This window comes from Protopterus annectens, chromosome 11.part0, assembly GCF_019279795.1.
Source record: "Protopterus annectens isolate FY-2018-M chromosome 11.part0, PAN1.0, whole genome shotgun sequence".
NCBI classification, from domain to species: domain Eukaryota; kingdom Metazoa; phylum Chordata; order Ceratodontiformes; family Protopteridae; genus Protopterus; species Protopterus annectens.
Genome location: NC_056745.1, coordinates 136,980,875 through 137,006,577, shown reverse-complemented (window position 1 = coordinate 137,006,577; position 25,703 = coordinate 136,980,875). Strand labels below are relative to the sequence as shown.

Genomic DNA, 25,703 nt, shown 5'->3' with positions numbered 1-25,703 from the left:
CAAAATGTCAGCTCAACAATTACTACGAAGAAGCTGCTTCTGAACTAAAGTTATTGCGATACAGCTTCCAAAAGTTTTTTCATCTTTTGAAGCTTTGAACCTGCTATTCCCCACTTGAAACTTAACCCACCAAATCTAAAAGTATGGCTAAAATGATGCTGCATCACAGATAAATACCTCTGTTCACAGACTCCAGATGATTACTAAAATGATTAAGTGCTGATTTTTAATTATTAATTCAGTGACTAAGCAGGGCAGTGGTACAGCAGCTAGGATTTCTGCCTCACAGTATGTGTTTATACAGTTATGTCCTCAGCTGTCATACTACCCCTATGGAGTCTACATTGTCTCCTTTTGTCTGCACAGATTTTTGACAGATGCCCTAGTTTCCTCCCGTGTATTTCAAAGACACTCTGTAGATGAACTGGTGATCACCCAAACTATCAGCAGGTGTCTATGACATGTGGTATTTGCGTGTATGTTTGATGGGGAGGGGGCCGCAGGCTCCTCTGCAACAAGGAAATGTATTTAATCATAAATATCAGAAATTAATCAATGGATGACCATTTACTTAGAATTACTGTGATATGTGTATTTATATTAGGGCAATTCAAGTTAGTCCTCTTGATTTTTTTATAAGCTCACCTAATTTAAATTAAAGCATATGCCTTGTAATATGATAGTGTTTCTTGTTTTTCACTACTTTCAAAAACCTTCTTGTTTATGGTGTGAATAAATGATTAATATTATTCTCATTATTCTTCAATAAAATACGTTTTCTTATACAAAATGTGGGCTGTGGTGACAGATCATTGCTATTTTCATGTCTGTGACTTAAAGAAAAAAAAACATACCAAGTCCCACTAACAGAACAGCCACACAGCCACACACTACACAGAGTTGCCTGTTTAATGGTGAACTACAACATAAAGATGCATGTAAAATGACTGTAAAAAAATGCATGCATTTTTGCAAGACTTTATTCTCCCTTGCATTTTATGAGTCTGAAAGGAATTTTAACTGAAAAATTATCACAAAAGAAAAGTTTCTGTATAAAAACCATATTTCTAAAAATTATGTAGGTTCATAGATGGGAAAGGAAGCAGACCTGTGCCATAATTATGTTCAAATGCTGCCGCATCAGAAGGTGCTCCCACAGTATTTGCTCATATCGGTTCATTTTACTGGTGGCTGCAATTGCCAAGGATTAAAACACTGACATCAGTATTAAAATACCCGTAGACGGCCCTGGACTACTTCATCTCATAATGAATTACAATTTGCTGCAATAAATGAAATAAGAAGTTATGTACTCACCATAACGTTCCATCTGAGTAGGTAGCTTCATTTGTCTGCAACCTGTGGGTCTTGGATCCGATATCAGATCCAAGCCTGCAACTTGTTTCAAGCTAATGGATCCGAGCTCCTAGCTCCTCCCTTCACCCATAATCCCCTGCTAACCCTCCATGACCTCAGATCGAGTTTGCCCCTCAATATATACCCAAAACGGGTATCCAACTAATATAGATCCGAAGAAGGCCAGGGGGAAGGAGGGGGGGATGGTTGCAGACAAATGAAGCTACCTACTCAGATGGAACGTTATGGTGAGTACATAACTTCTTAATCTGAAGTAGGGAGTTCATTTGTCAGCAACCTGTGGGACAGAGTCCCCAGCTACCTGAACCTTGGGTGGCCATCATGGAAGGATATTGCGAAGCACCGCAGAGCCAAAGGATGCTCTCCCTCTAGAAATCACGTCCAGTTTGTAGTGGTTAATAAAGGTATGAGATGAGGCCCAAGTGGCTGCTGAACAAATATCATCCAATGGGACTCTAGACTTGAAGGCCGCAGAAGTAGAGATGGAACGAGTGGAATGTGCGCGAACTCCTTCAGGTGCGGGTCTCCCAGAGGCTTGGTACGCTAATAGGATACATTGAGAAATCCAGCATGATAGAGATACTTTTGATATTGCTTTCCCCAAATTAAATTTGGCAAAGGAAATGAACAGCTGGTCGGATTGTCTATGACCAGCTGTTCTATGAGTATAAAAGCGTAGCTGCCTATGAACATCTAATGAGTGCAGCTTGTACTCTCCTTTATTCTGATATTTAGGGAAGAAAACCGGTAAATTTATGGATTGATTTATATTGGTTTCTGATGCTATTTTGGGAAGAAAAGAGGATTGATCCTGAGGTACACTCTGTCCGGGTGAAAGATCAAATAAGGAGGCTTCACAGAAAGAGCTTGAAGCTCCGAAACTCTTTTTGCAGAAGTGATGGCTACAAGGAATGCTGTTTTCCAGGACAAGAATTTGAGATCTACTGAAGCAGCGGGTTCAAAAGGTGGAGCAGTCAAGGCTTGAAGAACTAGTGAAAGATCCCACGGTGGTACGACTTCTTTTATAGGGGGTCTAAGCAAAAAGGTGCCCTTGAGAAAGGTTTTACACAACTTGGCCAACATCAAAGGCCCTGTATCATGTCCCACATGGTAATGTGAGATGGCCGCCAATTGCACTTTGACAGTTGAGTAACTAACGCCTTCCTGAAAAAGTTCGGTTAGGAAGTCTAATATGGACGGAAGAGGAGCCGTAAAGGGATCTAGATTATGATGCTCCGCCCAGATGGAGAAACGTTTCCATTTACTGTGGTACACTTTCCTGGTGGAGGGCTTATGCGCTGCCACAAGGATGGCTTTGACTGGTGAAGAGATACCGGGAGTCCTAACTAGGAGTGGAACTGGAGCAACCAAGCTGTCAGTTTCAGATTGTCCAGATTTGGGGTCGGTAAGTCCGACGGATGGGAGATTAGATCTGGACTGGGATCCAGAATCCAAGGAGGATTCACTAGGTGAGACCACAGGTAAGGGAACCAAATTTGCCGAAGCCAGAATGGGGCAATGAGGATCATCCTGCTCCCCAACCACAAGGCTTTCTGTAAGAGTTGCAGCATTAGGGGTAGAGGAGGATAGGCATAAGGTAGACCGGGTGGCCAAGCATGCACCAGAGCGTCTCTTGGAGTTTCCCCTGGAGGGGGAATCAGAGCGAAGAAATTGCCGCATTTGGTGTTTGAGGGAGAGGCAAAAAGATTGCAGCAGGGTTGCCCCCATATTGCGAATATCTGCTTCGCTACTAGTGGGTTGAGAGACCACTCGTACGGGGTAAGAAGGGTGCGACTGAGTTTGTCCACTAGGATGTTGGTCCGCCGCGGAATGTGTGTTGCATTCAGAAAGCGGTTGGTGAAGATGGCCCATTCCCACACTCTCATGGCTTCGCGGCATAGAGGGTAAGATCTGGTTCCCCCCTGTTTGTTGATGTACCAGACAACCGACATGTTGTCCGACTGAATTGCAATCGTTCCTATGGGGAGGAGATTCTGAAGTGCTTGCAACTCGTACAGCACCGCTCTCATCTCCAGAACGCTGATATGCAGGGAGGTCTCTGTATCGTTCCACGTGCCTTGGACTGTCCTGCCTGAATAATGCCCCCCCCCCACCCAAGGCGGGAGGCGTCCGTGGTCACTGTGGCGAGAGGGGGAGAGGTGTAGAAGGGACGGCCCGTATGGCGGTCCAAAGCATGGAGCCACCATAATAGAGCCCTTCTGCAAGCCTTGCTGATAGCAATGGGGTGGTGAAGAGGAAAGGACAGAAAGGACCATTGCACTGGAAGGGTCCATTGCAGTACCCACATATTCAGATGGGCGCATGGAAGGAGCGTTATCGCTGCCGCCATGGAGCTCAGTGCCCTCAGGACCAATTCCGCTGGTGGGGTCTCTGATTGGAGGATATCCCGCACATGGAGTTGCAAATTCCGAAGTCTCTCGGACGTTAGAAAGGCTCGTAGCTCTCTGGTGTCTATTCTGGCTCCTATGAATCCTATGGCTTGTGTCGGGGCCAGAAGGGATTTGTCGGCACTGATGGTGATGCCTAACTGTGGGGCTAGGCGGAGAAAGAAATCTCTGGCTGAGCAAAGTAGATGCCTTGTTGGGGCGGTCAGGAGCCAGTCGTCCAGGTACGGAAAGACCTGTATTCCCTGGAGTCCCAGGTGGGCCGCAATCACTGCTAATACCTTGGTGAACACCCTGGGAGCTGTGGTGAGGCCAAAGGGAAGGACCCTGAACTGGTAGTGACTGGCTCCCAGCCGGAAGCGGAGGAACCTCCTGGATCGTCTGTCCATTAGAATGTGGTAGTACACATCCTTGAGGTCTATAGAGCACATCCAATCATTCTCCTTTAGAAGGGGGAGAATAGATTGAAGAGTGACCATTCGGAATTTTTCCTTGGTTACCGACAGGTTCAAGCAGGAAAGGTCTAGAATCGGTCTTAAGTCCCCCGTCTTTTTTGGCACCAAAAAGAACCTGGAGTAGAACCCTAATCCGAGCTGGTCTTGGGGTCGGGCTGGATGGCTCTTTTTCTTAGCAGCTGCTGAATTTCTGCGGCTGTGGCCTCCCTCTGATCAGGTGGTACATCGGGGAGGTTCTTGAATTTGGGGACATGAAGTAATGGTATTTTGTACCCTCTAGATATAATTCGAAGCACCCAGCGGTCTGTCGTGATGGACTCCCATGCCGCTAGGTGCTCCGAGAAGCGCCCCCCCGACTGCCTCCAGAGTGGAGCAGTCGGGCAACCCTTCAGGTTGCTGCATGGGCTGTTCAGAGAAAGGTTCTCTGGACCCAAAGTTCCTCGGAGCCCCTCTGCCCCTGGGGCGGCGTCCTCCCTGTCCTCCCTCTGCCACGGAAGGACTAGTTGTCCGGAGCGGGTTGGGAATGTTGCGATTTCCGGAACCACATCTTCTTCTGACCCTTTTGGTTCTTCGAAAAGGACCGCTGGGGAGCAGAGAAGTGGACTCCGACGGCAGACAACGTCTTCCCGTCCTTCTCGCTCTGGACAAGTGTCTCGCGAACTGTTTTGCCAAACAGGGCAGAACCATCGAAAGGGGCGTTCGCAAAAGACGCTTTAAAGGGCTCCGCAAAGTCACAATGACAGAGCCATGCCTGACGTCTCATGACTAGGCCTGCTCCGCTAGCCCTAGCGTCTCCCTCGGTGGCGTGGGACAATAGCCGCATAGAGGTACTAGAAATTGATCTCAGAGTGGCCATTCGGGTGGAGTATAATTGTTTGTCCTCCGCCGACATGGACTCGGGGGAGGCAGCGTATTCTTTGATAAGATCCCGCTGTATCCTGATGACATGTGCCATATAGTTCAGAGACCTTACCGAGAAGGTCGCTGAACTAAAAACTCGCTTCCCTAAGCGGTCCATCGAGCGGGACTCCTTGCTCGGTGGATGGACTGAGGGGCTCTCCTGAGCTAGTTCCCTCTTCGTGGCTGCCGCCGTCAACATGGCATCTACGGGGGACCCTTACTCCAGTGCGACCGGTCTGAGGGGGGACTTAGTATTCTGTCCGGGCATTTTGGTATTGGCTCCACGGTGTCCGGATCCTTCCACGTCCTGGTGGTAATAAGGTCCACCAAGGGGTCGGCCTGAGGGGACACCCAAGAGGTAGACGGGCCTGCTTCGAATGCCTCCAGAAACACGGACTCGTCGGAGGAAGACTTGGGGGCAGACCACCCTCCTCTGATCGTCAGCATCTCCATGATGTCTCCAAAGGAGACATCCTCAGGGGGTGATCTTGGGGAGCCTTCCCCTTCCTCCAAGTCCGTGTCCTCAGTTAAGGACTCAGGGGAGTTCACGTGCCTCCTCTTGCACTTATGCTTGCAGGGCACTTCCTCGGGGGGGCTGTCTGAGGAGGCCTCGCCAGCAACATCCTGTTCCTATGGAACCATCTGGGACATTGAAGCAGGCTGTCCCTTTGGCCGGGTGATGGAAGCCTGGCCCAGCAGAGAGAGAGTGCAGGGTGGAGCAGAGACAAGGGCCGGGGGTCTGGATGCTCTCAACAGAGCCCTCTCCACTACATTGAAAGCCGAGGGGGAACCACTCTCTCTGGGCTCCGAGAGTCGGCTCCCACTCGGATCCGATGAAGGGATCGGAACCTGCGCCGAGACCATCGGATCCGAAAGACCAGTGCGCTCCGACCTGGACGGAGCCGAAGGCACACTGAATCCCTTGGATCCAAAGCTCGGGCCACGGGTCCGAGAGGTCGGATACGACAGGCTCGAGGGCAGGGTCAGATCCGAAGTACCAAGTACTGTCGGCACCGACCCACCCCCGGCTCCAATGCTGCTCAGCTCCGAACGCTCCGAGCCCGGATAGCAGGTCGGAGAAGGAGCAATAGGATGGAAAAAAGGTGTCGAGCTCCCCCCCGAAGGGTGGGAGGCAAGAGCACTCCCATCTGCAGCTGGGCCTGGATGAACCTTCGCATCATCCGGTCCAAGTCTGCATCGGACATACTGAAAGTCGATCTCGAAGAGGTCACCGAGGCAGGTCTGGAATGCCGCCTTGATGACCTCGATGGAGATCGGGCCTCCTCCTCCTCCTCGGGCCCTGGGGAGAAACAAGGGAATCGGAGCCGAGGAGGAGGAGACCTAGAAGCAGTGGAGGGAGAAGCCCGCTTAGCTGGCGGGGCCGAAGCGGAGGCCTTGGCCCGCTGCTTGTGGTGCTTCTCCCTCCGTTTCTCCCTCCTGGCCTCCCTGCCCTCCGGCGTTTTAGCGGGAGTTTGAGTCCCGGCCGAAGGAAGGGGGGCAGGAATGGCAGCAACCACAGCCTGTGGTAGAGCCACGGGAGCAGCGGAGGCCGGAGCCGAGTCTGGGGGTAAAAGTCCCGCCAAGACCAGCTTCGACCTCCGCTCTTTCAGTACCCTGGGGTTGAATGCTGCACAAATGGTTCAGCCTGAGGTGAGGTGTTCAACCCCAAGGCACCGAACGCACCGAGTGTGGCCATCAGCCAGGGAGAGCTTATGGCCACACTCGGTACATTTAGAAAAAATGGCTTTTGGGGCCTCAGCCATACTTAAAGAAAAAGGTAGTGTTACACAAACACACAGGCCCCAAAACGCAACACACACACACACTCACTAACGACCAGCAAAAGGAGGGAAAAAACTAATTAAAAGAAAAATATTTTTGCACTACAGGGAACCTAACACTCACACATTTTATATTTTTGTAAAAAAAGAAGAAAGTTGACAGAAAAAACACACTTAACTGACAATTACTAGTCGAGCTCAAAGGAATCCAGCTATCCACAAGCTCGGCAAACTAGATCTGAGGTCATGGAGGGTTAGCAGGGGATTATGGGTGAAGGGAGGAGCTAGGAGCTCAGATCCATTAGCTTGAAATAAGTTGCCGGCTCAGATCCGATATCGGATCCAAGACCCACAGGTTGCTGACAAATGAACTCCCTACTTCAGATCTTGTGCTACATAATGAAAAAATAAACAGTTAAGTGCAGTTTATACAATAAATGAAACTAATGAGCATAATTAAAAGCAAATAAAACAGTTAAGTGCAGTTTAATCATGCATATTACCTTAAGCATAATTTCTAATGTAAAGATACTAGTGAAGACATAGTCTGCATAGCCTAGGATCTGAAAAAGAAGCAAAACCAAGTTAGTGGTGTTGAGAGACACTGCAGTTCAGGCAGGTGTGGTTAGTGGCAGTAGTAACCCAAATGCAAAATGAGAGAGATGAAAGGGCCAGACAGAAAGTGTTTGACATTGAGGAATGAAGAAAATGGAAGCTTTACCTTTACGGCAATTTCAATGGTGAAAATGACAGTAAAAACGATATCGAAATAAAACAGAATCTGGAAAAATATTCAAAAGGAAAAGTAAGACGGTATCAATGGAATTTTTGGGGGAGGAATATTTAACATATATAGAACTACTACAAATAAGGCTAAAAACTGTAATATATTTAAGCAAACTCCTATGAGAGTTTCAATAACTTAGAAATGTCCCAGTTAATGGCCTACATTATGAAAGGGAAGAATGTAAACGTCTACATTAATTGCAAAACCTCCAGGACTCTGTGACTCCACAGTAACAACACTGACCAGATTCAAAATTTGTAGTCACTAATTATCTTAAACACATATTAATTTTGTACTGTAGGATTCTTTTTACTATTCTGTCCTGAAAAGACCATTTTGCAAAATTAGAACTTAAGCATCCGGTACTAATGCTGTATAGGTTGGCATAATGGAAGGACAGTCGTCTGGTTTAACAATAAATGAATTCCAAACAAATGAAAGAGCTAAGGAGCCCCAGATTACCAGGAGGTCATAGTTATACCATGCAGCTTGGAACTTTATAAACAGTGACATTCCTCTTGTGTCCATCAATGCTGAAAAGTCCTGAGGACTACCGCAATACCTTCCAGTCCTCATAGTGTGAACTTGCTTTCAGCTACAATGTCCACTTTGCAAGTTTTTCAGTAAAGACACAAACAGTAACTCATCAAAACTAAACAAACACAGAACACACATTTTCTCTTGTCTGGACAAATGAGCACAGATCAGTTAATATCTCAAAGAATGTTGGTCTACAGTCTACACAAATTAATAAGATCTTCTTAACTACAATTGCATATATGGTAACGTGCAAAGAACAGGCACAAATTTACAGAGTGACAAAACAGAAAGGTAATGAGTCTTATAATGGTGAAATATCAACATTTTTCAGCAAGAATAGCATGGTTACATGATCATAATTTTATGTCAAAATCCTGAGCTAGGAGTATAATCCCTTCTATTGGCAGCCATTATTGTCTTTGCATTATTATGTAATGATCTGACATATATCACTGCTCATCAGTGAAGAAAAGCAAGGGAACAAATGAGTTGTTCTTGTCTGGAAAGTAGACAGCAGAAAAAAAGAAATATTGCTCAAAGTTTTAAGGTGCTTAATTTAGGCTAACGTATTTGAAAAAGATACAAATGATAAACTCTAAATAACTACATCTTGATATCATAATCACTGGAGCATTGCAGAATTAAGTCCAGTGACATGGTAACAAATTGGCTATCATACTTTTCAGCACAGACTGGGTATTTGAAAAGGCAAACAGCATGGATGAGCAGATTTTTTCTCATTTTGAAGGATTACTTTCTTCAGCAATATGTTAAGTACTGAAATATGCTTTATAACTTGACCTTTTCCTAACCACTGACGATTAAGTCATATAAATTACCAGCATCTAGCAATCTGCTTAGTATAGGATGAGTAGGTATATGCTGAATTAAAATATTTGTTATTGTGAGTAAGGTCTTACTATGTTTAATGCTACTGGCTGCCAAAAAAAGCAATTACTAGAAATGGAAATCAAAATTTAAACCAAATGTAAATGAAGTAATTAATGTTATAAAGGCAATAAAAGAACTGAGGATAATATCTTTAGAAAAAAAAACTGTATAGAAATAAATCAAATTTGTGGGAACAATACATGCAGAATAATGTTCAGGAGAAGGAGTTAGGTTTAAAGGAAGGCAGAAATTGAGTAATTTATGCAATGTTGGAGCAAATGATAATTGTTAAAAAGAAAACATGTAAAATACATGAAAAAATGAAAAATGTTTATTGTGGTTTGCTTTCTTTTCTTTTAATGCACATGTACCTATGCCATTGTTTATAATAAGAAGTTATGTACCTACCATAACGTTCCATGTTAGTTGTCTTCTTCTCGCCTTCTTTCTTGCTGGATGGGTTCAGAGCCGATCCTCGGCTCCAACTCGGCCTAATACTAAAGCTCGAGAGCTAATTCCACCGGCTTGAGGCTCCCCATATCCCACAATGCTAGGCAGTAACTCCTCAGATCTCGTTTGAAGCTAGGCCAAGCAAGAAAAGGGCTCCATAACATGGAGAAGGGTAATCCACCTCTATAGGGCTAACTGTGAGGTGACTTAAACCTAACAGAGGAAATACAGAGGTGGTAAATAGTGGGAGAAAGGATTAGAGAGGTCACAAAACAATCTCCTCTAGGTTTGTCCAGGCTAGGGGGAAGGAGGGTGGGACGCAAGAAAGAAGGCGAGAAGAAGACAACTAACATGGAACGTTATGGTAGGTACATAACTTCTTAATGTTAAGTTGTCTATCTTGCCTTCATTCTTGCTGGATGGGACCGCGTCCCTAGCACCTTGTCCCGGGTGGCCTATCGGAACAGACTCTTGAGAACGGTGGAACCAAAGTTGGCACGGTCTCTGGAGGCTATGTCCAACTTGTAATGAGAAATGAAGGTATGAGGTGAAGCCCAAGTCGCTGCTGAACAAATAGAGTCAATAGGAAGCCTATCCTGAAAGGCTATGGATGTGGCTAATGCCCTTGTAGAGTGAGCTCTAGGCTTAGAGGGCAACTGTTGGTGTCTGATCTCATAAATAAAGGTAATCGTAGAAGTAAGCCATCTCGAAAGTGACACTTTAGAGACTGGAAGGCCCATCTTGCCTTCCGCATAGGAAACAAACAGTTGGTCTGATTTCCTGAACTGTTTAGTCCTGTCTAAATAATACCTTAGTTGGCGATGTACATCTAAAGAGTGCAATTTTTGTTCTGACCTGTTGCCATAATTGGGGAAAAACACTGGGAGATCAATAGTTTGATTCAGGTTAGTTTGAGAGGCTACTTTAGGCAAAAAAGATGGATTGGTACGCAAGGATACTCTATCTTTGTGGAAAATTAGATACGGGGGACGACAGCACAGAGCATGAAGTTCCGAAACCCTTCTAGCTGAAGTGATGGCTATTAGAAAAAGCGTTTTCCAAGACAGCAACTTCATAGAACATGAAGCTGCAGGTTCAAAGGGTGGTAGAATCAAAGATACTAGAACCAAGTTCAGATCCCATGGAGGAGGTGGATCCTTGACAGGGGGCTTAAGAAGAAAGACTCCTTTCAGAAAGGCTTTACAGAGTTTGTGGGACATGATAGTAGACTCTGAGACTCCCACATGAAAATTAGATATAGCCGCCAATTGAACTCTGATAGTAGAAGGAGAAGAGCCTGCTTGGAAAAGTTCAGCTAGAAAATCAAGAATGGACTGAATAGGAGCAGTAAAAGGATCTATTTCCCTGGATACTGCCCATAAAGAGAAACGTTTCCATTTGCTGCTATAAATCTTCCGGGTAGAAGACTTATGAGAAGCTATCAAAATATCTCTAACTGAGTGAGATATTAAGGGAAGCCTGGCTAGGGTTGGAATTGGAGGAACCACGCTGTGAGGTTCAGAGAAGAAAGGGATTGGTGCAGTTGACCCGATTGATGGATCAAGAGATCTGGAACTGGGTCCAGATGCCATGGTTGTGCCAAAAGGTAACGATGAAGAAAGGGAAACCAAACTTGTCGAGGCCAATAAGGGGCAATGAGGATCATTAAGGCCTTCAGAGCAATGGCTTTCCGAATCAGCTGAGGTATCAGTGGGAAGGGGGGAAAAGCATACAGAAGTCCCGGAGGCCAATCGTGAGCTAGAGCGTCTCTGATGGGATGACCTGGTAGGGGAAAGAGGGTGAAGAACTCGGCACACTTGCTGTTTTGGGGAGTGGCAAAAAGATCGCAGCAAGGATGGCCCCAAGTTCGAAAAACTTCTTCCAATACTGATTTCTTCAGAGACCACTCGTGAGGCATGAGGATTGCTCTGCTCAATCTGTCTGCTATCACATTGGACTTGCCGGGAATGTGCATTGCCATCAGGAAGTGCTGAGAAGAGATCGCCCATTGCCACAGTCTGAGTGCTTCTCGACATAAGGGGTAAGATTTGGTTCCACCTTGTTTGTTGATGTACCACACTACAGACATATTGTCCATCTGAATTGCTATAGTTCCCTTGGGAAGAAAGTCTTGAAGGGCTTGCAACGCTAGAAGCACTGCTCTCATCTCTAGAACATTTATGTGCAAGTGGCACTCGATCGGCTGCCACGTGCCCTGGACTGTCCTGCCCCGGAAATGCCCCCCCCCTATCAGGGAGGCGTCCGTTGTCAGAGTTGCAGCCGGGGGCGGGGGGGGTGAAGGGTCTTCCTAGAAGAAGTTGGGGGGATGTGACCCACCAGAGAAGATGATTTCTGCATGACTGAGTTATGCTGATAGAGTGGGACATTGGTAGAAGTTGAAAGGACCACTGAGTGAAAAGCATCCACTGAAGAATCCTCATGTAAAAGCGGGCTAAAGGGAGGAGAGGAATAGCCGCCGCCATAATCCCTAGAACTTTCAACACCAGTCTGACCTTGACCTTGTTTTGTCATAAGAGAAGGGAAACCTGCTTGTGAATGTCTGCTACTCTTTGTTCTGTGAGTCTGGCTGACAGACCGACTGTATCTAATCTTGCGCCTATAAAGGTAATAGACTGACAAGGCGACAAGACAGACTTTTCGTAATTTACAGAGATGTCTAGAGTCTGACAGGTTCGTAAAGTGTAGTCTCTGGCTAAGAGAAGTAGATGCCTGGTGGTGGCAGTCAGAAGTCAGTCGTCTAAGTAAGGAAACACCTGGAATCCCTGGCCCCTCAAATGAGCACCAACCACTGCCATGCATTTGGTGAACACTCGGGGGGCTGTAGTGAGACCAAAGGGCAGGGCCCTGAACTGAAAATGACTGGCCCCTAGCCTGAAGCGGAGAAATCTCCTGGATCATCTGTTCATTTTGATGTGATAGTACGCATCCTGGAGATCTATGGAGCACATCCAGTTGTCCTGGCCCAGAAAGGGCAGGATGGACTGCAGCGTGACCATCCGAAATTTTGTTTTCTTGACAAACTTGTTCAAGTTGCTGAGATCCAAAATGGGTCTCCAGTCCCCTGTTTTCTTTGGAACCAAAAATAATTTGGAGTAAATTCCGGATCCTTGTTGGTCTGCTGGAACTGGTTGAATGGCTCTTTTTTCTAGCAGCTTTGAAATTTCTAGTGCTGCTTGTTCCCTTTGACTGGGTGGAACATCTGGAAGGGATTTTCCGGACTGTTTTGGGATGCGAATGAAAAGGATCCTGTAGCCTTCGGATATGATAGACTGTACCCACTTGTCTTGAGTAAGGGAGAGCCAGGCTTTTGGGTACAGTGATAATCTTCCCCCAACTGCCTCCGAAGGTGGACAGTCGGGCAACCCCTCAGGGGTGCTGAAAGGGCTTGTCAGAGAACATTTCTCGACTACCCTGATTCTGCGGGCCCCCTCTGCCTCAAGAACGGCATCTATTATCATTGTTCCCCCCTCTGCCTCTAGAGGGGAAACGACTCTGTGCGTCCGGTAAGACTCCCTGTGGTTGTTTGCGGAACCACATCTTTCATCCCTTCTGACCTTTGGGGTAAGGCCAAGAGGGGGTAAAAAAACGGACTCCGACGGCAGAAAGAGTCTTACCTTCTACCTCGCACCTTGTCAGAGTATCCTTCACTTGTGGACCAAAGAGAGATGAGCGGTCAAAGGGGGAGTTAGTGAAAGACGCCTTGAAAGGGTCCGCAAAGCTACATAGCCGCATCCAGGCATGGCGACGTAAAGCCACCCCTGTACCTGCGGCTCTGCTCGCTCCATCAGCCACATACGAAATCAGGCGCATGGAGGAGTTAACTACTGAATTAAGGGTAGCCAGCTGGGAATTCATCCTATCTTGAAAACCCACAGCTGATGGGTCCTTCAACATTTCACTCATATCCTTGAGCAAATCCCTCTGGAGACGAGTGAAATGACACAGGTAATTCAGCGAATGCATAGAAAATGTCGCTGATGAAAACATCCGCTTGCCGTACCTGTCCATAGTCCTAGATTCCTTATTAGGAGGATGAACAGGTACTGAAGGATCCGCTAATTCCTTCTTGGTGGCAGCAGCCACCACCATGGCATCCACAGAGACACCTTTGGACAAAAATTCCTTGTCTTTGGGGGCAGAGATAAATTTGGCCGGCCTCCTAGGGATGGGTTCCACCGAGTCAGGAGCCGTCCAAGCCTTCCTCGCCACCACTTCCATGAGTGGGTCAAAGGGAGGGGACACCCAGGAGGTGGAAGGTCTTGAACCAAACGCCTCAAGGTACACTGATTCATCCTCTGAAGGGTTAAGGGCTGGCCAATTCCCCCTCTGTTTCAGGATTTCAAGTATGTCTGCAAAGGAGACATCTTCAGAGGGGGAATGAGGGGAACCTTCAGAATCTTCCAAATCAGTGTCAGAGGTGACAGACTCAGGGGAGTCAATGTGCTTCCTCTTGCACTGTCTCTTCCTAGGGGGTTCTTCTGCAAGATCAGGAAAGGCCTCAGAAGAGGAGGAAATTCCCACTGGGGACACTTGAGGCACAGATTCTCTACGGTCTGAAGCAAGGGGGTGAGAAGAGATCACCACAGGCACTGTAGAGGGAGGAGCTGATGGAGCCGACTGTGGAGTAGAACCAGGTTCTAACACGCTCTGCATGACCTCAAAGGCACCCCTATCAGGCAGGGCCAGAGGTCTCCGCTCCGAAGAGCTCAGAACCTCCCCCGGCACCGACAAGGATGGCTCCGAAGCCGATGTCGGAGCCGAACTAACCAGCGCCGAAGCACCGAGAGGGAGAGCGGGGTCGGACAAGGGTCCAATGCCACTCGCCCCCTCAGAGCTGACGAGGGAAGTCCGGCGCCGAGATCCCTCCAAGGAGGAGATCGGAGCAGACGATGGCGCCAAAAGGAAAGGTATCGGTTCCGATGCTCCCACAGTCTTGGCTCCGAGCAGCACCGGCTCTGAACTCGATAGAGTCGGAGGAGGAATGTCTAATGGAACAGGGGTAGCCATCGACTGTTGAGTCGGGCTATGTAACATCTCGGCCAGTGCCTCGGACTTAAGAAGTCTACTCACCACCCTCTGCAAATCATGATCCGAAAGTCTGGAGGACCTAGAGGAGTGTGACCTATGGCTCCGTTCAGACAAGAGTGGTGAGGCTGGAGCCGAATGAACAGAGCCGATAGAAGGAGACCTGGACCTTTTTCTAGTAATCGGTTCCGACAAGAGTATCGGAACCAACTTAGACTTGTCTGTCTCGGCTCCAGCCGGTGCCGAGGACACAGTATGTGTGGTAGGTCTAGAATCATCGGCTCCGGCCGGAGCCGATGGTTGAACCGTTACAACGGTCTTTGAACCTCCGGAGGATGGCTCGGACGCTGGAGCTGACTGCCTGGAGGACTTAGAAGGTTTCCCCGACATGGACTGTGTCGGGGGACCCTCAGGCTTCAATAAGCCTCTTAAAATTAGTTTATTTTTACGCTCCTGCAGGACTCTAGGGCTGAAACCATGACAGACAGCACAAGAGTCTTGAAGGTGTAAAGGTCCCAGGCAATATACACAAGAAGTGTGACCATCTGTCAGAGACATCTTCTGACAGCACGAGTCACACTTCTTAAAGCCTGAGACCTTTGATTCTTTAGACATATCTAAAGAAAAGTAGTGTAATCACTCACACTCACACACACACAGATTACACTAATTTAAATTAAACTAAATTAAATTAAGTAACTATCTTAACAAAAAATTCCCTAAAAAAACACAGTCACTCCAACTACTAGGAGGGGAGGGAAGGGGCCTAAAGGCCTAAGGGAAGAACTCTTGAAAAGTTTTTGGAAAAGGGGAGAATTTGGAAGGGAATGGTAAAGAAACTACTTAATTAAGTAACTATTACAGAAAAAACTAACTTAAAGGGGGTCTATCTTAGTAAAACTTTATATAAAGCAACTAACCTGTAGAACCGGTTGGAAAGAGCACCTCGTCAGCTAAGCGGCAAACGAGATCTGAGGAGTTACCGCCTAGCATTGTGGGATATGGGGAGCCTCGAGCCGGTGGAATTAGCTCTCGAGCTTTAGTATTGGCCGAGTCGGAGCCGAGGATCGGCTCCGAACCCATCCAGCAAGAATGAAGGCGAGATAGACAACATAACATTATGAGAATTTAATAAAAGTTTTTTAAAATATTTGATACTGTGGTGCACTTTACTGACGGTAATGACTGTGGCTAGACCTGTTATACTGCAACCTAAGACAACACAGCTATTTACTACAGGTGCATGGGTACCAATCATTTCTGCAGTATGTTTCTATCATAGGGATATGCAAACACTAACTGCATCATAATCTATAGTACTGGAGTGATGATGCTAGTGGGAGGATGTACTGAAGAATAATATCCATATACTGTGCAGAAGTGTCTTAACTACACTTCATTCTCCAAACAGATACTAAAAATGTACATAGTGAACCTCACTGAATGTAAAGCAGCATTAAAAACTTGGGTACTTAGGGTTGGAAGGGAAGCCCTACAGCATAGCTTCCAATGCGCAACCAATGTAAATGGAGGTACCATGGGGTTGCTGGCATAAATGGTGGTGGTTGACAGTCTCTTACTGCAGTTATCATACAGGACTAATGGTATGGGGAAGAAGTGTTACTGCATTTAACTCCCACTTCACACTAACAATATGGGAAGATAACTTACTACAACACAGCCTGTGGAAAGGCATTCATGGGCAGGAGAAACTGTGTGACACAGCAACAGGTAATTAAAGGACCACTACATGCTTCTGCACATTTCCTCATTTCTGAAATCTCTTTCTCCCCTATCCTTTGACTCTAGCACTGTAGAATATCCCCACTGCTAAGGAATATCACATTTTGTACACTTTCTGTCTTCCCCCATGTCTGCAGCTCCAGCACTGGGAGCTGTCTTCCTGCTTTGTAACATTCTGACAGCACTATTTAGACGCAATGGGAACTGTAACAGCTCAGTAATAATGCACTTTGTTTTTATTTCTATTGCTGCTGAAAGAACACTCAAGGACCGGCCTCCTCCACTCCTTTCATTCTGGAGATGTCCCCTAATTATACAGATCCTTTCATTTCATCCTTTGCATGCAGATAAAACAAGATGCTATGAAACTGGGGAACCATTCTTCCCTCTCCAATTGCTAGATGCATCTACTTTCTTGACGGATTACTCACTTTCTTGTTCGTGCAGACTGTAAATGCAGTGTTTTCCAGTGATTATTTTATTTTTCTTTAAATCAGGTATGTGCAACTCTATTGCCCTTGCTTATAAGCTCTGTGCATTTCTGGTTGAAACTTGTGAAGTAATCTCTGTATGATATCAATAAGTTTTCTTTTTGTAACAATGGATTTAGTTTTCTTAATGTCCAGTTCTGCTATCGTTACTCAATGGCTATTCCTGTTTTACTTTAACAACTAGCAACTAACTGTAAGCAGTCGCAGTACTGAAGATTAAAAAAACTGAATGTTGTTTTTTTTTACTATTATTCTTGCTGTGAATACAGATGCTCTCCATGCTCCTGCAGAACTTTGTGTTAAGTAGAGCAGTTTTTTTCAGTCTTCCCACCTGATGGGTTTCAGCAAAAGAGACTCATGCTATAGTGCTCTGTGGATCTTTACAATTACAAAGTGGAGTAACAGCAGAAGTGAAAAATAGGACGATCTTGGAGATGTTATGTATAACTTTGGTGTAAACCAAACCTCCTCAAGAACTAATGCTAACTAGTGATAAAACATGGAAACAGTAATAAAAACATAAAAAACATTCAGATCTATTGGCATTCAAACAGCTCCATAACCAAGTAAAAAGACTAGTATCTAAAGATAAAAAAGACTATAACTTAAAACTTCAAACAAACCATAAGTAAAATCCCGAAAAAGTCTTGACATCCACAGGATTCCTTCTAAACACTGGCACAAAAAACAACTTGTGTCCATACCAAGATAAAACACCACAAAAAATAGCCAGTCTCTTCAACTCACACTTCATAAAACTATAGCTAACATCACTGCTAATGTCTCACAAATTCACTCTAATATAAATTATACTGGAATAGCCACATTATCCCATACCTCCCAATCCCGTTCCTCAACAACCATACTTTCAGATGAATCAACAATAAATGCTTGACCCACATTCTCACTTACTACAATCCCAACTTCCACTATAAAAAGGCTACTTCTCAAGCTAAAACCCAGCTCTAGCTCAGCAGACAAGCCACCCATTAAATATCTAAAACTTGCTGCAGAAGCCATTGCCTACCCTATTGGTATACTCATCAACAGAGCCATCTGAGAATCATATATCCCCATACTTTGGAAGACAGCTTTTATTCTACCCATTCACAAAGGTGGCAACTCAAATGATATCTCAAACTACTGTCCCATAGCCATTTTATTTCCTATCTCTTAGCTCCCTGAAAAATGCGTACACATTAAACTACTAAACTTCCTCCTTAATAACCAAATCCTATCTCAAACTCAACATGGATTCAGACCAATTCATAGTATTACAACAACCTTAATATCCTTCATAGACACCGACAACAAAGCCTGCGACTCAGGGAAAACTGTATCCACTCTATTTCTTGACGTATCAAAAGCCTTTGATACAGTCTCTCACTCACTTTTTCTAACTCAACTCTCAAATACTGGTCTATCACCTCCCTCCCTTAGCTGATTTTCCAGTTACCTATCAGACAGACAACAGGCAGTTAGATGGCAAAACTCTTCCCCAAGCCTCTATATTAGGACCACTCCTTTTCAGTATCTTTATTAATAATCTTCACTCTTCATTCAGTCAGGGGTCTCTCATACAATATGCAAATTACTCTATTATTATATGCTCTGCACATACTACATTAGATCTAACAACTCACTCAATCTACATTTACTTCCATAGAGACCTGGTTATACAATAATCATCTGTCTCTTAATCACAACAAAAAACAAACTTATTTTATTTATCCCCAAGAAAAACACTCCCATAAACAAATTCCAGTTTACTATACTTTCCCGGAGAAACATAAAAATTGAAGTAGTTAGCCACATTAAACTGCTGGGAGCGATAAATGATGAAAACCTAATATTCAACCTACACATACAATGCAACATCAATAAAACACACTAAAAATTGCGTATTCTTTACAGGCATAAACATTTCCTTTCTTCTCCCAATAAATAAGTACTTGCTACCAGTTATCTATTTCCTTCTCTCATCTATGGTGCCCCTTGCTTACTAAAATACTATCTTCCCTAAAAACAAAATTTGAAACATGTTATAACAAAACTGCTAAGTTTGTAACACATGCCAATCATTCTACCCATCACTGCACATCCCTACAGTCACTGAACAGGCTTAAGCTCCCACACTATCTCACTTATCTGCAATAAACTACTGCACACAAAATAATTTTCAAACCCTCAGATTGCCCTTCTCTAAGTTCTTTATTTACCCACTATCTTTCCAATAAATCCCTTAGATAGGAAAAAATGACAACATTTGCAAGCCCAAAAGCCCAACCTACCTGCAGGCCAACTACTTTACTCTTGTGTGGTAGCCAAAGCCAGGAATGCCATTCCATTAGTAATTTGAACCATTCAGTCATGCTTCTTTCAAATTTCCTTTACGTGAATACCTCTCTGCTAACTGGATCTGTATTTGTATTAAACCTCCACCCTTCATAACCTGATTCTCATCTTCTTCTTGTATATATTCATATTTCAATACTCTATCAATTAAGTCTCTGCAGATAACTTAACTACACTTAGAATCTCTTGCATAATGTACCCTTTTTCACTTTTATTTAACTTTTCTGTAATCTTAACATTGAATTTAAGCATACCCACTAGATGATGTTACTCTGTTTTTCTCTCTGCTTGAACTAACTGCTAATGTTTGCCTTCACATATATTTTTTATGTAAATTCTATACAGACAATTTTCTGTAAAATGCTATATTTTGTGTAAATTTCCATGTTGTTCATTCTGTTAAATGGTCTATGTTTTTGCAGAGCTTTTCTCCCCAGGCCTCCACTGAAAATGGGCCTTAATGGCCCAAAGGACTAAATAAATAAATACATTTTGTGATAAAATGCTGATATGTGGGAATAATGTATGTATCTTAGAAAACAAATTACTGTAGCATAAAAGGGGGTACACAAAATGCTAACTTTTAAGGTTGTGGTCAGAGGACATGCTGTTTTTTTTACATGTCTGACAGCAACAGTATGGAATATATTTCTGTAAATTATTTGCTCTTTCATTTTTATTCCATGGTGTAATGTCTTTTGTATGAAGAGAAAGAGGTATGCTGGACCATATTGTTATTATTTATTTCCACCGGAGAAACAGATACTCATTGCAAGTCTTGGTGTGGACAGTTTATGTACACATTACATATATTGCTTTCATTCAACTCTTTAGACAAGTGCACAAAAGGTTAATATCTTTTGGGGTAGTAGTCATGAGTCATGCTCTTTATGACAGCAACACATTACCTGGTTAATAAGTTCTTTCAGTTTCTTTCCAGCCTGACATCAGAGTAGCACAACACAGTAGGTGGGTTGTCTTTTGTTGGAATAGTGAAGGGGCATCTTGCTACTATTTACTTATTTATTTATTCATTCATTTTTCCATTCAGAAACAAAAGATTATTGCTCACTTTGATGGGGACAGTGTGTGTGTGTGTATATTATATATATATATATATATATATATATATATATATATATATATATATACACGGATCTAGGACGTTTGCTGGAAATGAGCAAACGTCTGAATCCATAACAACTGAACACACTTTAACGAAAATGTGTTTATCGAAAAAGCGCTTTCATTAAAGCGTGTTACAAAAAAAAAAAAGAACGCAGCATTAATGTTTTAGGAGGGGTTCTTTGCCCCCCTGCACGCCCCACACTCCCCTACTTTAATATTCTCCCTCCAAGACCACACTACAGTGGGGAAAAGGGAATTTTCCCTTATCCGCACCATAGTACGGCCTCGGCAACAGGCATACTTATGCGAAAGTGCTTCTTCGGTGAAAAGCACTTTTGCGTAAGTTTGCCCGGCTGTTAGACCCATATACACACACACACACACACACACACACATATATATATATATATATATAGATATATATATATATATATATATATATATATATATATATATATATATACACACACATATATATATATATTATATATATATATATATATATATATATATATATATATATATATATATATATATATATATACATATACCAGTCAACAATGCTGATATACATTTCTGTGGTAATTTGTTCTTTCTCTTTCACCAGATCTAACATCAGAGTGGTACATGGTAGCTGATTTTGGTGGTAGGGGTGAGGAGATGTGATTTGTGTAATATGTTAGACAGTAACTGTAATCTGGAATATATTACAGTTGACCATCATAAAAGTGCATAGTAGGAGGTTATCTTTTCTGGGAAGGGAGAGGAGGCATCTTAATGTTAAACTAGATTTTTTTTTTAGGGAAAGATCACATTAGTCTTGGTGAGGACAGCATATTTAGCTGAGAGCAACAGGCTGATACACATTACAATACAATTTTTTACTTTCATCCAAATCTAACATGAGAGGTGTACACAGAAGGTGGACTACTGGGTTACGTGTCAGGAAGCATGCTTTGTATAGTATGCATGACAGCAGTAAAATGTAATATACATTATTTATTCTTTACATTTTCATCCAAAGCTAGTATCAGAAAACTACATAGTAGGTGGCTGACTTTTTGGGGAAGGGTGTGGAGGGCTGCTGTGTAGAAATGGCAGCAAGAAGCAGAAATATTCTAGTATGGGTATTTGTTGTTTTACTTTCATACCAATCCAATATTAAAATGGTACAAAGTCTGTTTATTTATTTAGTTTGGGTGGATAGGCTGTATCTGCATTCATAGAGCAGATGTAGGTATATATGTGGTTACTAGGCTGTCAGCCTAAAAGCCATTTTAAGCCTAGCCAGGCTTAACCCAAATTTACCAAAATATTGCTGACAGGTGTTAATACCCCAAGGAATTTTACGGTTACTATATAGGCTTTTACACATCACTTGTTTGCAAGATGACCCTGTCCTTTAGGGACAAAATTGTCAAACCAGGGGTAAATTTGTGATTTCACATTCACTGCTCCAAGATACGCTTTAATAGGGTTAGAGATGAGCTTTTCTTCACTGGGATGGTAAGCTTGTTCCAGAGAAGGGGTAATCTTTGAGACACGTACCTATCCCTTCAACATGTCTTGTTTATGTGACAGACGAGGTTTAAGTCCTTAGAATGGGTATTTCTGATGCTGTTTGTTTTGCAGATATGCAACAAATCCATCAATGTGGTATCAGAGGATGCTGTGTAGGCTAGATATATATCACTGTGCAGCAGTCTGTTGGAGACTGATTGCAGGGATAGGGCTTTGAAATTGTTCACGTAGAACTTGCTGTTTACTCCCACTTTTTGTGAGGAACCCCTGTGGTTTGGTATTGTGTAGAATGCCTTGGCCTGATGGGATATTCAGTGTGTGCACTATTTTGCCCTTCTCCACAGCTTTAGTGACCTTCTTGAAGAAAATCACCAGTTTAAGTGGGCATGACCTACATTTGACAAAACTGAACTGGCTAGAGTCCAGTGTTTGTAGTGTAATATGTCACTGCTTATCAGATTCACGATAATTCTTTCCATGGCTTTGTATATGAGGCTAGATAGACTTATGGCCATGTAGTTCCCTGAGACAATGTAAGGCCTCCCCGTGTGTAGAATGTAACTGTTACAGTCCTTCATTTATTTAGCAAAAAAGCCTGCCTGGAGGCTGTGGTTAAATAGAGATTCTAGCAGGTCATGTTTCATGCAGTTCAGGAGGCATCCTGGGATATTATTAGGGTCTATCAAAGCAGTGTTCTTAGCCTTAGAGAGCACGGTGACTACCCTCTCTGTAGTAACAGTCGATGGGGAAACGGTGAGGGGGTTGTTTCTGTGGGTGAATGTAGGTGATGCGGTTTAAAAATGGACCTAAATTTATCAGCCAGCAGATTTTCTATATGCTGTGGCTCTGTATAAGTGGCGCCATTCACCATTAGATCGACACATTGTCAAGTGTTGGCCTTTAAAGTTGCAGATATAACTGAAGAATGCCTTATGGCTGTCCTTAGCTTGGAAGGCTATTTTTATCTCAAATTAGTCTTTGGTGGACTTGATAAGTCCCTTGAGTTGTTAGTTTTGATTGATAATGACGTTTTTATTTTGCTTGGCAATTTCTGTCCTGATTTTGGACATTAATGTCTTTTTTTATATAACCTATTTATACTGGAATTCCACCATGGTGGCTTGTTTTTGGAGGTTGTCCTATTTTTATTTTGGATCAATACAGCTGCCTCTGTGCTTTGAATGACTGCACTGGGTTTCTATGAACAATTCTATATAAGCAGCTGCTTTCTCAGGGTTCGGGGTGGGCTGGAATTTTTTCAGACTGTCTTTTAGTTCGAGACAGTTATCTTTGGAATATTTTTAAAATGATCCTTGGTTAAATGGGGTCCCAAACTTAATATTTATTTCAATGGGGACAGAATTTTGGTCCAGCCTGATCCATAAGGTCTTCACACTAGTAGAAGTACATCATTCGCCCATGTTTGTGAGGAGCAGGTTGAGGATATTTTGCCCCCTTTGGGCATGCAGACTAGCTATTCAAGTGTGTTTGTGTTATCAGAGTCCAGAAATCTCTGGGCCTGTATGTTTGAGCTCATGTATGAGTCCCATTTAATGCTAGGGTAGTTAAGGTCACCCATAAATATTGTGTTGTGTTGAATGGGGAGTGTCTCTAGTTCATTCATGTATATGGTATGGGCTTGTTGGGTCATGGAATGGGACCTATAGTTTGCAAGCATATGGTATGGGACTTTACATATGATAAGCTGAACATGGAGGAGGTCAATTGCATCATACTGTTTGAACACCCTTTGTGTGTTCACGTTTGATGTAAATTAAGACTTCTCCATCTTTATAGCCTACATGTGCAGTAACTGATTTCACTGTGTAGAAGGCATTTATAGCCTTTCACTGCCAGGGTGATTTCTGCGGCTTTAAACCAAGTCTTGGTAACTGCACAGATGTTTATATTCTCCAGGATAAGGAACATCTGTAGAGAGTGGAATTTTCTGTTGAGACTCATAGCATTCAGCAGTAACAACTATACATTGTTTTGAGTCAATTTAGCTGGGTCAGTACATTTATTAGGTTGGCACTGCCTACAAAAGGTATTATGGGGGTGGACAAGATTTTTGCCAGTATGTGAAAACCTAGTGGGAACAGGTGCAGATCATCCCTGGTGAAGCAGTGAGGTCTATCTACAAAATCCTACCAGGCACACAAAGATTGTACCCCATTTCAGTGACACCAAAAATTGACCCAATTATTAAATTCAGTTATCTTCTGTTGGTACTTTGGCATCATCCTTAGAGAAGGCAGAATGTTGCTTAATGCTAGGCTCATACTAGCAGTGATGCACAGTCTGAAGGATGTACTGTGAATAGTCCAGGAAGGCAAGTCTCAAGTCATTTACTCTCATATGAACTATGACAGAGTCATACTGGTATTTATGGTGCAGTGACCTGAATTCATATGTGATATGATGAATCCTCTCCCCTGACAGGCAGCTGACCGTGACTCCATCCTTGCTCTCTCTGGTGAGTTGAACATCTGTGACTGAAAACAGAATCGTATGACTAAAATACTGTATTGTCATCTGTATGAAAATGGACATCCTTGGAAGAAGAAGAGTAAATGCATAAAGAAGTCCACCTGGCCACTGTTCGACAATCTCTCAATGACTGTCCTTGGGGGGAATTAGGGTGAAGTAATTGCTGTTAATAAAAATAATTTTCTTCTCACCTCTCAGACATTAAAACTTATCAAGAATGAAACCTTCCTCCTACTAGATTTTAGATTATTCACAAATGCACCAATATATAACCTTAGAAATCTTAACCACTCTGATCCTCTTCTCCAAACACACCCAAACTAGATTTCAGTGCACAAACCATGACTTCTCAGTCTATAGTCCTAAACTGTGGGAATCTTTCCCTTCTTTTCTTAGACATCATTCCTCTTACCCTTTTTCCAATTCAAACTAAAAGCACTTTAGAAGACTCAAGGAAAATGCAACTGCTCTTTCTGATTACAGAACTTAACCTCTTCCAACTCTCATATCCACTATGTGTATAATGCATGTATATACTGTGTTTTGGCAGTCACTCAATATATAGTCATATATCTATTGTCTTTATACCGTCAAGCCAAGTCTGATAGTCATTTTGTATATAACACACACGTGTGTGTGTGTGTGTGTGTGTGTGTGTGTGTGTGTGTGTGTGTGTGTGTGTGTGTGTGTGTCCTTCCATTTCACTGTTTCAGTGTTCATAACATTAAGGATCCCTTGCCTAGGGCAGCCCGATGTCCATCCAGCATATCAAAGCCTTAGTTTTTTTTAAGGAACGCCGCACATCACATGCATGCTGCTCATATAATGTAGGGCATAAAGTTGACATTTGGACATACCATCCTCAGAACTTCTTTGTCTCCAGTCTGAACACCATCTCTTGATCATCAGTCTGAACTCCTACATTCAGTTGCTGGTTTCACTGAGCCGTTGCATATAAGCACCCCATTAGGGCTCCTTTTTTACTTGTCTTTTCTTTTTGTTGCTTGCGGGTTTTCATGTCATCCAAGAAGGGTAAATGCCAGTGTGGGAGACAGATTCCACATAAAGACCACCACAAACAGTGTCTGTTTTGCCCTGGCACCTCGCACAACCATATGTCCTCTTCCATCTGTCAGGCTTTTTTACCTAAAAGTTTGCATAGTACACTTTCTTCTTTGGCACTGTATCTTGACAATCAGTGTCTTAAACTTCTCATGAAAGATATGATGGAGGGCATTTCCCGCCCTGATGAACAACCATCAGAGAAGAAGAAGGCCAAGAAGCCTAGGCCAGAATCTTCCACTGTTCAGCCTCAGATGGATGTCTCTCCTGAGGTGAATGAA

General features: G+C 43.5%; 1 protein-coding gene across 5 annotated transcripts in view; it reads right to left on the bottom strand.

Annotated features, from left to right (window-relative positions):
• LOC122815212 (voltage-dependent L-type calcium channel subunit alpha-1C-like) overlaps window positions 1-25,703 on the bottom strand; it is a 2,602,552-nt gene that overhangs the window by 1,760,698 nt on the left and 816,151 nt on the right. For 4 of the 5 annotated variants that reach the window (XM_044087521.1, XM_044087522.1, XM_044087524.1 and 1 more), the window contains exon 17: window positions 7,422-7,481. In XM_044087521.1, the coding sequence (XP_043943456.1) occupies window positions 7,422-7,481 (60 nt within the window). Of the gene's footprint in view, window positions 1-7,421; window positions 7,482-7,639; window positions 7,700-25,703 lie in introns of all 5 variants that reach the window. The other variant, XM_044087523.1, reaches the window with a different exon arrangement.